Here is a 12197-nt window from a genome sequence, read left to right as displayed (position 1 = left end):
AACAGCCTGATGCTTACCTGCACTCAAAAATCACCACCAGTCTCCAGTGCTTCAGAATAAAGGGAACCCAAAGCAGCCAAATTTTGAATCAGAGGGAAGAATAGTCTTCTAGTCCTGACAGATGGCTAGTAGAAGTGCTTTTCCAACTGCTGATCTTCAGAGGATCATTAATTGCAGGGAATTTTTTTTTTTTTGTGCTTGTTCTTGACTATCTGTAGACATTTGCCAGCTTGTGTATTCTTTGGACTGTACGTTGCTGTGGTTTTCCCACCACCACGGAAGCACTTTACATTCATGAAGATCAAATAGATGTAGCTAACCCTGATATTGAACAGTGTTGCAACCTGTCCATTCCACTTACACTTGTCTCATGCATTCTTACATATTGAAAAAAAAATACATATATAATCCATGTTCAGCTGCCAAGTTAAATACTATTGTGGTTATAGTTCTGAGTATCGGTTTAGATGTTATAACTAAGATTGAAACAAAGTACTGTGCAAGCCTTTTTAGCAAAGGTTCATGAACTGGGGATTGAGGCTTCAGAAGATCTCGGTTCCAGTCTCTTCTACAGTTAAGGATTTTGTTTTGCAGGCATTGAGTAGTGCCATGGGTGGTCTGGTGTGTTCCCTGGAGTGGTGTTGAACATGGCTGCTGTTTGAGTAGTAGAGGGAAAATTAGCTCAAGAGCTTGTAATATTACTTGAAAGAACAAGTTGATTCTGTAATGAGTTATTCCTGCAGGGCACAACCTGAACTTCTCACTTGGAATTTTTCTTCCTAGTATCTCCTCCTCAGTTCCAGCACCTCTTGTGTGCTCCAACAGTCCTGTCCCATTTCCTACTTGAGTTGATTTTATGTATTTTTTTTTCTTTTCCCTTTCTTAAGGAGGTCACTGATGCTCAGGACAATGACTGAAAGCATGAATTGTTTTTTTTTTTTTTTGAGTAATTCAAAATAGTTTGATGGTCTCCCATATCATGCTTGCAGCAGTTACATTGAGACTGAGATCTATTACCTAGAATAAATAATTTGGTGCCATTTTTGCTTGCATTCAACATGATCGTGTATTGTACACCTGTTGTTAAGCTTGCTAAAATATCTAAAGGCTTCATAGGTTATATAAGATTACTTGTTGCTGTTCTTTAAAGACCTTGTGCCACTTTTCTTTACAGCTGTAATACTTCTCTGGCAGCCTTAAGTGCCAAGGCAGTTTCCATGACTAATTTTGGTGTCTGTTCTCTTCAGTAGCTCTTGTTCATGCTATTGCTTGAAGCCCTGTATTGCTGTTATGACTTGGCCACCCACTGTAATGCAATTGGCAAGTGTGTTTTGTCCTTTGGCTTGTCAAGATTTCTGTTTGTAAGTCAGTTTTAACTGTGGAAGCAGCGAACAAACTCTTAAAGATAGCTGCTGTAAGTCAAAATAAAATGTAAGACTTGGGTAAAGCTCTAATTCCACCACTAAGAATCAAAACACCACAGTTAAGTTCTAGTGTGAAGAAATATTCACACTTAGCAATGTGAGCACTCTTTACCCTTAGTAAAGTCAGCAATGCTGCATCCCTCTGTTGTCTGCTAGCATCCTGTTATTCTGGGTAAATGCTCTTTTTAAAAACTTAGTCTAGAACACAACACTAGTTAAAGCACCTTGCTCACCAATTTTCCCCCATTTTACCACTTGTTCTGCAAGCTGTGGCCTGGTTTCTGACATAACAGAATAATTACTGCTTGCACTTCGATTGTGCGTGTGTGTGTGTATGTGTTTATAAAACTGATTTCATTGATTGTAAAATATAGTCTTTCTAAACAATTAATTTAAATTTTCCAGGCTTGTCTTATTACTGATATTTCCCTGGTTTGACTGAGAATATTAAAAAAATTTTCTACTGTTGAAAAATTCTAAAAACTGTAGAATGCTTTTTTCCTTGCTACTTAGCACAGGAGTAACACTTCAGTTGGTAGCTGAAGGGGTTTTTTTTGTGTATGTGTGTGTCTTCTATGGGATGCCCTCAAGCTTCCGTGAATGATCCACAGACCTAACAGAAGTGTGATATTCCTACAATCTGATATTGGACGTTTGCAGTACAAAACAATGCACAGGACGTAGTCATGACGAGAGGGAAAAGCCGATCAATCCAACAGGATCTACTTAGCTCTCTGATACTGTAGTCTATTCATAATGTTTTGATGGATTAAGATTTTGTTTGTAAATCACTGAAACGGCTTTAATCCAGTTTATCTCAAAACCGAGTGACATTTTAGAATCTCTTTCCATAAGAAAGACAACAATATAACTTGACTGTGTCTGTTTTATAGCTGGCATCTTCTCTCATTCCAGGTTTTTAGAGTTCATAGATAGCAGTAAAAGAACTATGGGGAAAAGCTTATTGATTGCTTTTGTCTTAAAATAAATGATGGAAAGCTGTTATCTGGCTGAGGAGGTCTGGGGTGTGGGTAGCAATAATTTAAAGGAAATTATGGTTTCATTAGTGCTGATGTGGTCCCAGTGAAGGCTGCATTTAACTGTCAGTACAACTTCACTATGTAAACCAGACACAACTGTCTTTGATCTTGCACCCTTATTGCACCAAAAGCTGAAATACACTTCTACATTCTCTTATTTGTCACTGGTATCTGTATTGTTACCTTCCTTTTTTGAAATAACTTGATTTAAAGAATTCCTTTTGATGACTTTTCTCTAGATGCTTGAAATATGCAAGGCTGGATGGACTGGAAAAAAAGCAGTACTATATATTAATTGCAGGGGAGAAAAAGTCTTGTAAAGAAGGTCCCAATTTGCTAACTGTCCTATAAGTACTAGATTAAATTGGCCATAACAGGGCAACATCAGGAGACTAAAGCTGTTTATGTATTTGAGGCAGAAGGAAACAGTCATGAACAGATAGTGAATTTTTTTGTCCTGAGACCTGATCTAGTGAAAGATGTCCCTGCTCACGGCTGAGGGGCTGAACTGGATGATCTTTAAAGGTCCCTTCCCACCCAAGCCATTCTGTGGTTCTGTGATTTTTAGGAACTGATGTGTTCTGGAGAAAGTTAGTCTGATGCATTCTGTAACGTGACAGGAAGGATGGAGAAAGGTGGAAGGGGAAGGGCAAATGTGTTGTGCCATCAAGTTTCTCTTCCCCAGAAAGCATGGAGTCAGAGTTAAGGTAGAATAGATTGAAAATGCCTATACTGTGACATATTCTGTGCAAGAAATATAAATGGGATTCAGGAAGAGACTAAACAAATTCATGGTGAATGTGTCTTCCAGCAGCTGGTAAAATACAGTTGCACAAATGCATCAGCTAACGCGGGTGATCCCTAAACAACTGATGCTGGAAGCCACAGGGATTGAGGGAAAGATCATTGTGTGTTTGCTGCCTTCTACTGTAGGTTACACAAACATTTGCTACTGCTTTTTTTTTCAGACTGATTTGATTGACTGACTTTTAATTTTTTTTTTTTCCTGACCATGGTTCATATGCTTTTATCTACACCAGAAATGTACTGATTTATTCCACTCTGATGTTTATTGTGAATCTTCCATGTTGGTTTTTATTTACTAAAAGTAAAAATAATTTGTACTTTAGTATCTGTCGCTGACCAAGCAAAGTCACTGTCACTGCATTCTGACCTGTTCCACTTGTGAATCTTTGTACTTCTTGGATTTCTAATGTGATGGGGGTAATTTTTCAGTTACGGATTCAGCCTTTCACTGTACTGTTGAACCTAAGGAAAATCCTATGTGGTGTCCTTTCGGATTTGTCTTATGCGGCTTTTTTGGTCTTTTGTGGGGAATATGTGTGTGTATTGTCTGTTTTTGTGACCAAAAGCTAAATTAACTAGAAAATGAGTGTCTGTGCTCTTAAGCTGTTTTGCAAAGATGTTAAATGAATGATATGTTTAAACTGTGAAAGCGAATAAGGATGGGCGGCACAAAACTATTGGGGTAGGTTGCAAGCTTTTTTCTCTTGCCTTTTTTCCACCCTTCTTTGAAGAAGGGTAAGGGTTTCTGTGATAGCAGCTACAACGTGGTCCCCAACTGGTGGGGCACCAGAGCTGCCCACCTGTCCTAGCACCACTCAGCTTTACTGGTCTAGCTGTATGTCCTGGCTAGCAGGAGAGCGCAGCAGTAAGCGGGAACGTTGCTGTCGGAGGTAATACTGTCGCTGGGGAAGAGGCAGCACCTGCGGTGGAGGCAGGAGGCCTGAAGAAGCAGCCTTCTCAAGGGGGAAGGCCTGGCAAGGAGAAAGCAATGAAGACGATATGAGAAAAGACAGAGCTGCAGGGCCAGAGGGCCTTCTCATTGTATTTCTTTGTGAACTTTGTGTTAGTATAATAGAATGGCTAACACTATAAATAGTAATTTCCTCTTCCTTAAATCATAACATGAAGCTTTCTCTCAATTTTGTAATATGTATATAAAGGAGGTATAGGAAATAGTAAAATGTTAACCCATTTTTTTAAACAGGAGAATTGGCAAATCAAACCCAGCTAATAAAGGCAAAGCCTTTGACTACTTCCCTATCTAAAACAAAAACTCCTGTAACAATTGCTGAATCTTTCTTTGCTAGAGAAGATTAATTGAAAAATGAACCACAGATTTCTGGATAATTATTTTCTTCAAGTATGGTAAATACTTGAAGCTACAGAAAAACAGTTTTATATGGTTAGTGTAAAACACAGTTGCCATAGCAAAGGCACTCCTTTTGTAAACACTAATAGAGTAGATGTCAGTGATGTGGAGCTTAATGATATTTAATATAGTTCTTTGATTTTGTAGAACTACAACCATTTAATTATTTGTTTGGAGAGTTTTGTAATTGCTTGTATTACTTATATGCTTGGGCTAAATTGCAGACACCAAGATGCTACAATGACAAATGCTGTACAAACATAGGACAAAAAGGCAGGCTTTTCCCCTAAGAGTTTTTATTGTGTGTCATTTGGGATTTTGTGCAGCCACAGGCTTTCTCTTTGGGGCACAGGATACAGCTGAGCTGGAAGAAAAAAAAAAAAAGATGGAAAAATACTGCTACTTGCTTTCTGATTATGGCATGGTTGTTCGTCGCACCTGCCTTGTGATTGCTTGTCTTAAATCTCCTTGCATGTGAACCAGGAGAGCTAGGAGAGGGAGTGATGGAAGCATTTCTTATTTCAGAACTGGGAGGGAAAGCATCCTTTCAACAAACTTGTTTCTATTTGGGCTGCAGATCCAGAGTCTCCCATAGTGTTTCTCACCTTGTTAGGGGCTAGTTATCCATCTTTTTAAGGTGCTATTTTTACTTTTCCTTGTTGCAACAGTCCTGAATACCCATTCCTAAATTCCTTCCCCACTCAGCCCACTTCTGTGTGGACTTCTCCCCCTCCCTCCTTTTCCTGGTGATCACTTGTTTCTGTAGGTCATTTGCTTAACCTAGAAATTTTTTACCCGTCTTTTTTGTTCATTATATACCTGCAAATCTAGAGTTATCATATGTCTGTTTCTTCCTTCCTCACATGTCTGTGTGGCAAAGCTTGAAGGATGCAGCTTAACAAGACAGCAACTAGGTCTGCTTGCTGGAAGGGTTTTGCTATTCTCTCCCATTTTATCCTTCTGTTGACACTCATGCTCATCTGACACCATGGGCCACCTCAGACTGCTAAGTTAACGAAACAATCCAAAAGAAAATGAATATGTTTCTGGCAGATTAGTGAGCTGAACAGGCTTGCTCCGGTGCCAGATAAGACCCAATGCAAAGAAAGGAAGAGCAGGATGATCCTTTGCCAGAAGCAAACCACTGGCTTGGCATAAGGGAGCTCGTCAGTTGCACACGGGCTCTCTCGCCTTTTCTCTCCTGAGGGTACTGGGCAACCACACATCAGTTTCATCCTTCATGTAAAGGGATCCGTTCAAGGATCCTTGTCAACACTTCACAGCTACTGCATTCAGTCATCATTAATCTCTGCAGTCCTTGGGCTGACCCCGCTGCTGTCGCTGGATGAGATGTGGGAGCAGAGTTAACATGACAGCCTGGCACTGGGATGGGCCGTCACATTCCTTCCCTCTGTGCTGACCTATGCCACGCTATGATCACCACGCACCTCCTGGAGCTTGTCCCATTGCACAAAACACTGATTCAGCTTGCTCACCTGGAATGAAACCATTTACTTTGCCTGCTACATTGCATTGGCTTATCATGGGCTGGACATTTTTGTAAGGGCAGAATGTGATATAGCTGCAAGGGGGAGTGATGGCAGTGGGACCCGTTCATCTTGGTAGTAGAGACACTAAACTGAAATGCAATTCTAACATTAACCACATGCTTTTGGGCTTCATCTCCTTTTCCTTGAGAGAGAGAGTAAACTCCTGAACATCTCTCTGGTGGTTTCCCTTGTTTGTAGCTCTTGGTAGTCGTCTGCTTGACTTTTAAAGCCATTTACTTTGCCATGTTTTGGCTCTGCAGTTTTCCTCTTCACCCGTGGTGATCAGAGGCAGGAAGCTCCCATTGCAGGAAGTTCCCTGTTACAATCAAAAGAAATTATAAAGCACCAGGGGCAGGCCTTGCTTGCTTGAGCTCTTGCACAGTGCTCAAAAAGAAATAAGAGGTTAGTCATTGCTTCAGTACAGAAGGAAGGTGCAGGTAGGAAGTGCAGATGGTCACCTTCTGTTTAGCATGCCTGGGGCAGTGCAAGCTTTCTTCCAAATTTCAACCTAGACCAGTGTACATTTTTGCATATCTGTAGTTCTAAAAGTGTCCTTTGTTTTGTGTACCTGCACCTCAGATGAATTTTCAGACCTTTTTTTTTTTTACCTTGTTACAGAAGTATCTGTTCAAAGCATCAGTATTTAGCAAGTTGTGTACTTTGGATTTTTTTTTTTTTTTAAGGTATGGTTTATATCCATCCAACCTTCTGCATAAAATTACTTGTTACTGATTTTAAACTGTCCCAAGAATCATGAAAAGGGCAGCACGTGGAAGATCTGACAGAAGTGGGGGTCACTTTGGGATGCTTTGGTGCCTCAGTAGCTAATCCCGTTGCCCTAAGAATAGGTGGGAGCCAAGTGGAACCCCTCTGCAGACTAGTGCCAGGCTTTTGAGACAGGCTTTTAATAGCACCTCAGAAACTATTTTGAGGTACGGCCAAAGCATGCTTTCATTTTTACCCCAGACTGACCTGTTGTGCTTTTGAAGTGCTGGGGTGTACAGGAGAAGGGAGTGGGGTAGGTAAGTGAGAGTTAACCACACCTACTTTTTGGGAGCCCTGTGAAAGGTGCCTTTTTTAGTTGTTGTGGTTTTACATCTCTTTTGAACTCACTCAGATGTCTAAAGAGAGGGAGACAGAAGTTGCAGGGTTCTTTCAGTGCAGAGCACTGATGCAGCATCTTCAGCAAACCTCTTCAAAAAATTTGTGCCTGAAGTGAGTCTGTGGTAATGAGGAGCCAGCTGAAGGCAGCCATACTGAATGTGGGGCTGTGATTCACTGTCACATGTTTTCGGGGGTGTATCTCAGTGTGGCATGCTGCCCATGTAGCTCTGTAATACTTAGTTCAGCTTTCCAGGTTTCCTAACAGTACTCGTACTCATGGGACTTCCTTCTCAACCGCAGCTTCGTCACGTTAAGAATATTCAAATAGTCAGGTACGTATTTTAAGTCCCCTTGTCTGTAAAATAGGGGAAGTACTGAGAGAAAGCTTGTGACATTTAGTTTGAAAAATACACTGCAGTGGAGAAAAAAAAAAGTAAGTGCTATATACTTATTGCAGGATGTTTGTAAAAACTTTTAATTATTGGAGTGATGAAGTCATACGATTAGCCAGTAATGTGGATTTGAGGTAACTTAGCTTCATAGAACTAGTCTGCTGTGCAAGTCTCTGGGCTAAGAACATGCTGGTTTTAGGTTGACTAGCTATCTTATTCATACGAAATGGCAGCAACTAGTTGTTTTAGTGGTGCGATTTGAATTACCCACTAATAAGAACATTTTATTTGCCTAGTTTTCTCTGTGCCTCTTCATCTGCTTTTTAGAGAAATGTTTTTTAAATACATTTTCTTTGAAGTTCACAGGCATGTTCTGGTGACAGGTAAGACATAGCTGCATCTCATGTTGATGTTTTTTCAACTAATACTTCCCAATATAATTGCATTGTGTAGTTTGTACTTTGCATGTTTCTTAGAGTAAGCAAAGTTGGGTGTAAAACTCATGTGAAACCAGGGGAACAAGTTAATGAGATGTCCCCATTGTATCAGTTCTAATCTCTCCCAAATCCCCTTATCTGCTAGCTAATCAAATAGAGATAAAACAATCTTTTACCTTTTTTTAAAAAGGAGGAGTTAAGCATGTGTTTTCAAATTGAGTTTTGGAGGCTTCTTTACATCTGTTTTAATGTTGTTCCTTCTGGAAATGAAATAAAAATTCACAGTTGCCTTCATGTGGGTAAAATTTCTTTTCTTGCCTCAAGTGGTAGTGGAGCTGCGGTTACTCTCTCCATGGGCTGTTGTGAGCCGAGCAGTTGCCTGTGCAGCCCATGGTGGACCTTTCAGGGCTGATCAAAGCTCTGACCTCTCGCCTGTTTTCTGCCTTGTCCCCTGCAGCAGGGACAGACAGAGAGCAAAGTCTGGTAGCTCAAGTGTCATCCCTCCCACATGCGTCATGTTACAAAGTTTTAGCAGTTACTATATGCGTTTCCCTGAAAGGGAGACTTGATTTCCTGTCTGGCCTCTACTTTTCCTTGGGTGACCCCCTTTTCTTTGCTTGTAATGGTCAGTAACTAGCATTTCTGGAGCTGCTTGTCTGAACCAATTTCTTCTTGTATTATTTTGTAGCCATTTGTCTTACAGTTTTCCAACCTACTATGTTGTTTGTGTGAAAATTGAAAGCTTTATTGCTGATCCCATCTGAATTTAAAATCTGTCACGTACATCTATGACATGCATTATCAGTGGTTTTTTTTTCTGAGCTAGGAAGAGTATATCAGGCTGAAGAAAGGCTGAAAAACCAGGCTGGTGGGCAAAGTGTTTTGTTTCAAATATGGGAAACTGAGAAGAAAATTTGTCTTCTCTGAAAGGCTTTTCTGGAGAGAGAAGGTGTTCTCTTGTAGCTTTACTTTCTGTGGTGGCCCAAGCAAGAGGGCAAGCTTTGAACTCTTGGAGGTAAAATTCAAAACAGAAACGTAACCTGTGCATTGGAGTTCTCTTGGTCTTGTTATGAAACTCAGTTACTGTTATTTTTTGTTTTAATGATGCGTTGATGACCTGGGTGAATTAAAATTTGTATGTGTCTTTAAGGAACCTGGGATCACTTGCTAGGAGTATTAAGGATGGGGAATTGCAACTTCCTAGCCCAGCAGTTTAAAAATAAATGCTCAAAACAAAAACAACACATGCAGATCTTGGTCAAAGTGCTAAAAATGGATTCCATTTAGATTTCAAATCCATATGTGTGGAACTTGCATCTGCTCATTTAAGAAGAAAGATGCACCAAAGTTTTGAAATAACTGGAAGAAAATAGTTGTTTTTACTGTTTTTGGCAAAACCCTCTCTGTTCAACATCTGTAATAGAAAGGAAACAATTAGCTGCCCTATTCCAGAGAGCTGTCTCCTCAGTGAAAAACAGTTGTTCATAACAATGGATTGTTTTGCAAGTGTATTCCCCGTAACCCTTGGTACTTGTCCTTCAAAGCAGCTCTGCAGCAGCGTGCTTCTACATAGCCTTGCATGTCAGGACTACGAGTGGCCGGTGGTGGAAGGGGCTGTAGGGAGCTGTGGTTTGGACCAAAGCAGTGGTTTAGGATGACTTCAGCTGCGGTGAATGACAAGCTGGCTGCTATATTCTGATTCATATTATCCAAACTGACAGGGCTGGATTTAAAATCCCAGTTGCTTTCTCCTGCTGGCATGAAAGCGTGCCAGCCGGGTATCACATGGCGTGAGCGCCGTGACTAATAAAAGAAAGTTACTTGCAGTAACTTCTCTTTTCAGTTAATCCTTTTGATTTAAAAAATGTGCATTTTCACTGTTCAGAATTCACTGAAATCTGTTTGTATTGTACCATAGAGCACAATATCTAGTTTATACCATTTAAAATTGAATTTAAATTATTCTGGTGAATTTTAATCTGCAAAATAAGCTAATATTTTTGTGACAATTCTTTAATAGACTTATTTTGGTCGCTGCTCTGGTACCCTGCGTGTTGTATTTAGTTCATTCCAGGCATAAATTTAAATACAGATTATGCAATGAAAAAGATTATTAGACATTAGCATTGTGCAGTATAAAGGGAGAACAAAGTACCAACCAGAAAAATGTACTAACTTGCCCTTTAATCTTGATACTGCTTTAGTTTCAAAGAGCAATGCAGATAATAATGAGAAAAGTTTTGTAGTAGCTGAGGCATTAGACAAAACAATTTACAGTAGTCCCTCCTCCTCCTCCTCCTCCTCCTCCTCCTTTCTCCAGCAGTTTGTAGGTTACATAAGCTGATTTCTTTGTTTTTCCTCTTTAATAGTGAGGAGACTTCATTCTCTTTTCTAAAGGGACTGTTTTGCATGCTTACGTTTTTCCTCTCAAAACAGGCTTGCCTTCCAAGAGGAGGAGCGTAGCGTAATTGAAAGACCCAGCATGTAAACTGTCAGCATATACTGAATGTCTGATGAGAGGTCCTTTCTGGCAGCTTACAGGTCTTGTAAATAGGATATACGTGAGCCTGTCGTAGGGTTATTACTGTTGCAAAATCAGTTCCTCGTGCGGTGGTACTGGAATGCACTTGTAAACAATGTCTTCTGAACCAGGTAAGACTGGATGGGATGCTTCTGTTAAACCTTAATCTCTTCAAGATTTGGGGCATATTTGTGTCCAGAGACACCAAGAGTTAAACTTCCTAGTTTGAAGCAAATAAACCAGTGAACATCCAGCTGCCTTGTGATGCAGTATGGCTGGAATGCTCTGGTGGCTTTTTCTTCCTATTCTCAGTGAAAGAGCTTGCAGTCTCTCGAACCTCTTGCTTGATACATCTGCTGCACCGAGAACTCTGCTACTTTTGGCTCATTTTGCTGGTGCTTTCACCAGCTCAAGACTTTCTTAAAAGCAAATCAGTTTTGTGATGTTTATAACTGGTTTCTCTTCCTGGCTTATTTGCCAAGCTCTGTTTACAGCTGCAAGGTTTCTATAGAACACTTCTGTAAGTCAGCATTGGCTCAGAGAATTATATCTCTCATTGTTTTAGGAAGTAGATATACACTTCTGACTTATGCTCAGCTTTTCACAAATAATGTTGCAAAAATCCATTTAGTTGATGCTTATGCTACATTTAATGTACAGATTTGGCTTCCAGAATTGAAGAATGTTTTCTTTTATTGCACCATCCAGTGAAGGGCTTGGAATTTTTCCATTGCAAATATGCTTGTAGCTGAATTCTTAAGAATACTATTGAAAATACTGCTTTGCTTGTAAGTGAGTGCTTTTTTCAGTTCTGAGAAAAGTTCAGCTGAGGGTAAGTTAAATTAAAAGGCTTACCCAACCCTAACAGCTTAATATAAGAAAGTAAATATTCTGAATTAAGTTTTCCACAGAGAGCTAGATGAAACAGATCTGTGGGAGGTTTGGGTTCGGAATGCTGGTCTGCCTCTGGAAAGCCCTCTGAGACTAAATAGAGGGAAGGGAGTTGCTGTCTGAGTGAGTGTGAGAGATTTGCTAGAGAACTTGGAGTAGATGCATGCAAATAGCTCTGCCCCAGCTCTCCCAATTTCCGTGCTTGTGGGCATCACATTTTTCTTTGTCAGAAAGAATACTTCTTTTAAAATAATTCATTTGGTTTTTTATCTGTTTTATGATCGAGTTTGAAATTGCACTTCTCCCTTTAGATTTTGATAATCAGCTAACAGAATGGGAATCACACATTTCCTCCCTCTCTTTATGTATCATTTTTCTACATCCTGAGAAGAATCCGCATGTGGATGTAGGAAAAAAAAAAATCACTGATCTAGCTCTTGAGAGTTGTTTTCTAGGATCTGTAATGCGTATTCTTTTCGTGTAAATGTAGCATAAAACCGTAATGGATTTTCAGGAAGCTCAATGTGGTGCCATAACTACTATTTTCAGTATTACAACTCATTTTCCCTCTTGCTTACTTTGGGTTATCTTAGTTTACAGAGACCTACAGTATAGTTACATATAATAGTGGCAGTCTGAATGTCAAATATAGTGGTGAAGCT

The 12197-nt window shown here is 40.0% G+C and overlaps 1 protein-coding gene and 1 long non-coding RNA gene across 4 annotated transcripts in view; one reads left to right on the top strand and one right to left on the bottom strand.

The window, feature by feature from the left end:
* Positions 1 to 12197, top strand: part of FGD4 (FYVE, RhoGEF and PH domain containing 4) — a 91109-nt gene that overhangs the window by 20366 nt on the left and 58546 nt on the right. Inside the window, exon 1 of one of the 3 annotated variants that reach the window (XM_086755090.1) lies at positions 10672 to 10775. The exons of the other annotated variants lie outside the window; for them this stretch is intronic. Within the exon in view, the coding sequence (XP_086611216.1) occupies positions 10760 to 10775 (16 nt within the window). The 5' untranslated portion in view covers positions 10672 to 10759. Of the gene's footprint in view, positions 1 to 10671; positions 10776 to 12197 lie in introns of those variants that run through there. 3 annotated transcript variants of the gene reach the window in all.
* Positions 4953 to 8423, bottom strand: LOC147602134 (uncharacterized). The gene is made up of 3 exons (XR_015259427.1): positions 8300 to 8423; positions 5460 to 5646; positions 4953 to 5004 (listed from the first exon to the last, which is right to left on the bottom strand). It is a non-coding gene; the product is annotated as an uncharacterized LOC147602134 (long non-coding RNA).

The sequence above is a fragment of the Chlamydotis macqueenii genome, chromosome 1 (genome assembly GCF_036417535.1).
Source record: "Chlamydotis macqueenii isolate bChlMac1 chromosome 1, bChlMac1.mat, whole genome shotgun sequence".
Classification (NCBI taxonomy): domain Eukaryota; kingdom Metazoa; phylum Chordata; class Aves; order Otidiformes; family Otididae; genus Chlamydotis; species Chlamydotis macqueenii.
Note: the sequence above shows the minus strand (reverse complement) of the source record. Positions and strands in the feature narration are given on the sequence as shown.